Below are 4,268 nucleotides of genomic sequence, written 5' to 3' on the forward strand. Positions count from 1 at the left end.
CTGTCATTTGCTGTGCTATCTTGGACTTTCACTCACATGACTCATGGCAGGTGTTCAAAACAAGTGTTTATTGGTGCATAGTTGAGAAAAGGTGCAAGAAAGAAGTGCTATATAGTGTACATACGAAAAAGCCATCTCACAGCCTTGAGACTGTTGTCAGTTTCCTGATTTGGGGGACAAGTAAGGATGGGGGAGGAGGAAAAGAGGTACTACCCTGTCACAGCCTACCCCAAAAAACCTGAGACTATTTCCAAAACTAGCTCATCTTGGACCTTTACACATCCGCAATCCTCATTTCCTCCAAATGTAATCCATTCTCTTCCCCCCCCCCCCGCCCCCGATTTGTGCAGAGTTCAGTAGCCCCACAACTCTGAATCTGTCTTGTATAGTTCATCTACGTGGCCCTAACCTCTGAAGTGCCATGCAGGCTCCTAATTCCCAACACTTCCCAAACTTCATTCCTACATGCTTGATCTGTTCTTGTCTACTTCCAGTATCCCCATGGTTTCTCCTTGAGGCTATTTGGGGAAGCAGAGAGAGAATTGATACACAGCCCCCTGCCTTTAGGGGGAGGTGTGCTGGCGCTGACTTCGTGCCTTGTAGACTTCAATGAGGAGGTCTTTTACATACTGGATTTCTCTCTCAATGGATTCTGCTTTCTCACGCAACTCACGATTGCGTGCCTCCAGGGCCTGGCACTCATCCCCCAGTGCCTCATGTTCAGCCCGTTTGCGCTGACGGTACCGCAAGGCTGCTGTCTTGTTCTGGTCTCGCTTCTTTTGGCGCCGGTCCCCCTTGGGTGCTAGGGCAGATGACCGTTGTAATGGGGCATGGGCATCACTGCCCTGCAGGGGGAGCTCAGCAGGCACTTCTCCGCCATAGATCTCCAGCAATTCTAAGCAGCTTGAATCCAAGGTCTGCAGGGGAGCAGGTGCAGGGTGGTGGTCGAGGGGTTGAAAACCATCACCAAAGGGGAAGTGGAAGTTCCCATCAGAGGGAGGGGTGCTGGGTGCTACCTGGTCTGGTGAGAGTGACTCCTCCAAGAAATAATCCTCCATCTGCTCCAACTCTTTCTTGAGCAGTGAGGCCATGGCCTCCAGGTCCGGAGCAGGAGGGGAGGGCAGTGAGAGTGGCGAGGGCTCCCCTGACACACTCAGGAGCGTGGCCAGGTCTGTGCGCTCCGTCATCCAGTCTGAGAAGCCATCGCCTACAAACAAGCAGGAACAAAGTCAGCAGCAGACAGGCAAGTATGAATCTACAAGACTCTACTGGAAAGCAGACCCCATCAACTTCTACACATGAGAGTGGACAAACTGGGAGCCAAGAGCTCCTGCACATTAGAAGCCACGTGGGAAAGGGTAGGGGGAAAGTGTAAAAGAAATCAAAAGACTAACTGAAGCCTTATCCAGTCCTTTTATTGGTTGTAAAACAGCTATTCACTTTCTAGCTTTCAAGCTGTCCAGTGTAATTGTGAGTCTTTGGCTTTTTAAAAAAGTAATTGAATACTGTGTAAGGGATATCAAGAGGATAATACAGTCGTACCTCAGGATACGTCTGCTTCATATTGCGTTTTTTCAGGTTATGGACGCACTGAACCCGGAAGTCCCGGAATGAGTTACTTCTGGGTTCGGCACATCTGTGACCTGCGCACAATCACAGAAGTGCTAAATCGCGCTTTGCGCATGCGCAGAATTGTGTCACGCAGATGCGGCACTTCATGTTGCGAACGGGCCGCCAGAACAGATCCCGTTCGCAGCATGAGGTACCACTGTATTCAAGAGGAATAATAGGTTATGAAGCCACCACTGCTTTCACAGTCCTCCTGCTTAAGATGGGAAGGGAGTATGGAAGAATACATTTTCACAAGCTGGAGCAGCAAAGAGGCCTGGATCAGGTCTGTTGCTGTCGTACGAAAGCAGGCTTCTCTGGCCTATACTCACCCCCTCCATGAAATGCCCCAGTGGTAGCTCCCACACGGCTGCTGTTGGGGCAAGGCCATTGTAGTACTCCTCACAAATGGGTCTGGAGCCATAGCTCAGTGGTAGAGCCCAAGGTCCCAATTTCAATTTGTAGGCATCTCCAGGTAGGGCTGAGAGATAATCTTATCTAAAACTCTGGAGAGCTGATGACAACCCTGAGCTACACAGTCAATGATCGGGCCCAATATAAGGAAGCTTCCTGTGTTAATGGCAGAGACCAGCCAGGCAGACACCTCCAGCAAAGAGGATCATCAGTTGGTATTGCTCTGCCCACTCAAATATATCTGATTTGCAGATACTTTGGTGTTTCCCAATGCTGTAGCAGTTTTGTGAGCAATGCTTAGAAGAACTACAGTGCATGCCTATGCTAGTTTCTCAATGACCTTCAGGGAAAAGGTTCTTTCCTGCTGCACCTGGAACAATTCCCCACAGCCCTCAGACTCCAGCTTATGGTTCCTCCCCTGCTCAACCTCACCTGTCAGCAATGGGCGCTCCATGCTGAGGGCAAAGCCCTCATCCACAGGTCCGGCAAGCAGCTCGCAATGACCGGCGTGGGGCAGCCGGTGCTTGAGCAGCTCCGGCCTGCAGGACATGGTGCTAGCTGGGAGCATGGTCAGGTCCAGGTCCAGGGTCAGTGCCGCCAGCAGGGACATCGTAGCAGTGGTAATTCAGGGTCGACACAGGATTGGGATGCAGCACGCAAGGAGTAGCTCGGCTCCTGCAGGCAGGGATAGTGGTGGTGGCAAAATGGGACCTGGAGGAGGAGGAGAAAAATACAGGTCAGAAATGCATACAGTTTACCATTTTGGTAGAGGACCGAAGGAAAGGCCAGATCCCTTCCTACTCCATGCCAGGCTTAGCTTACCCATCTCAAACTGGAACTTTAACTTTTTTGGCCTGCTAGAGGATTTAAGTGATGTCAGAGCAGACAACAGGACTTGCAAAGCAGGCCTTCGTATGTTGTTAAGCGGTTAGTTGTGGCCTGGACCACTCCCCACCTCCAGTCCTACAACCTTCCTAGCTTCTCTCTCCCCTACCCCCACATCAAGAGTATTATCCAGATGGACACAGGATGTGTAGTATATGTTGCACAATTCCTGCCAGCATAGCCTTTGGGATAAGTGTTTCATGATTCCAACCATGTGGCATCCATCCACAGTACAAGCTCTGGACCATTCAACAGCTGGTTTCGGGTGTCATAAAAGGGCAGCATATGGTAGATCCCATTGATTATCACTGTATTTTGACTGCCAGGGACAGAACAGGCATTTGTGGGACTTTCTGCCTTAGGTGCCAAAATAACCTGGCCACAAAACAGCATAAAAAAAGAAGAAGCTTGGGCCAGCCCTATAGAAGCGCTAAGTCCTTGGAACAGTGGAAAATCTCCCGGGATGTTTAGCATGGGCAGGGACAGAAAAGTCGCGCTCCCCGCACCCCCCATCTGCCTTATGCGCTGGGAGGGGAAGAGGGCGGGGACATGTCATCGCGCACCTGCTTCTCCCGGCGAGGTTTGGCTTGACGCAGCTGCTCCCTTCCCTAGAGAGCCCAGAAGAACAGCCCTCTCGAGCCCCGAGAATAGAGGGAGCAGATTTCTGTATGCCTTTTTTCTGTTGGGGGCGCGTGCTGTTCTACAGCAATACAGAGGACTATGCGGGCGTTAGGAAAACCTCGAGGTCTAGCAACACGCCCCCACCCATTGCGTTTCGGTCTGTATCCTCAACGCCCCCCGGGATTGCAAAAAGAGATACAGGAAGGAGGAAAGGGATCCGGCCGCACCAAGAGGCAGCTCGATCCCCGACCCGCTTTTCCTAAACCGGGCGAGGGACCGACCCGCTTTCCCCAAAGATGGGCTCTGCCAGCGGAAGCCCCCAAAAGATGTACTTACTCCATTATGCTTGTTTCGTTGCAGCGTGCAATACACGCTTGTTCGCTTCAAGATCCGCGCAGCTCTAGAAAGCCATGTCCTCGGTCTCGCCCACGCGCCGCCGCTCTCCGTCTGAATGCTCTGTTGTTTCTGTGTCGAGAAAGGAATGAGTCATAGCGGGGTGGAGTCTCCCTATATATCGCTCCAGCCGCAGCGCCCGCTTGTCGCGTATCCATCCACCGGCTCTTTCTCTTGCCATTGCGCATGCTCCTTTTGGAATGGGATTGTAATCGGTTTATCCTTCCCTAAAACTTATTCTTTCCTCCACGCTAGGAAACGCGCGTAGCTAATTCTTTAAAACAGAGGTGTTTCGGCGCTGTACTTCCCGAGGAATGCAGAGCTGAGCTGCGGTTAGTTGAGCGAAA

General features: G+C 51.6%; 1 protein-coding gene across 1 annotated transcript; it reads right to left on the minus strand.

Annotated features, from left to right (window-relative positions):
- Nucleotides 1-48: 48 nt before the first annotated feature.
- ATF5 (activating transcription factor 5) lies at nt 49-4,022 on the minus strand. The gene is made up of 3 exons (XM_035136045.2): nt 3,865-4,022; nt 2,455-2,733; nt 49-1,207 (listed from the first exon to the last, which is right to left on the minus strand). Exons 2-3 carry the CDS (start codon nt 2,630-2,632, stop codon nt 564-566), a joined length of 822 nt encoding a protein of 273 aa, XP_034991936.1. The 5' UTR covers nt 2,633-2,733; nt 3,865-4,022; the 3' UTR covers nt 49-563.
- Nucleotides 4,023-4,268: the final 246 nt, after the last annotated feature.

Source organism: Zootoca vivipara, chromosome 13, assembly GCF_963506605.1.
Source record: "Zootoca vivipara chromosome 13, rZooViv1.1, whole genome shotgun sequence".
NCBI lineage: Eukaryota > Metazoa > Chordata > Lepidosauria > Squamata > Lacertidae > Zootoca > Zootoca vivipara.

What these genes read in the sequence shown, in the direction of transcription:
- ATF5 (XM_035136045.2), bottom strand. Translation starts at nt 2,632, where the DNA reads ATGTCCCTGCTGGCGGCACTGACCCTGGACCTGGACCTGACCATGCTC. An exon ending in GGAGCGCCCATTGCTGACAG is followed by an intron (nt 1,208 to 2,454) that starts GTGAGGTTGAGC and finishes GCTTGTTTGTAG; the next exon opens with GCGATGGCTTCTCAGACTGG.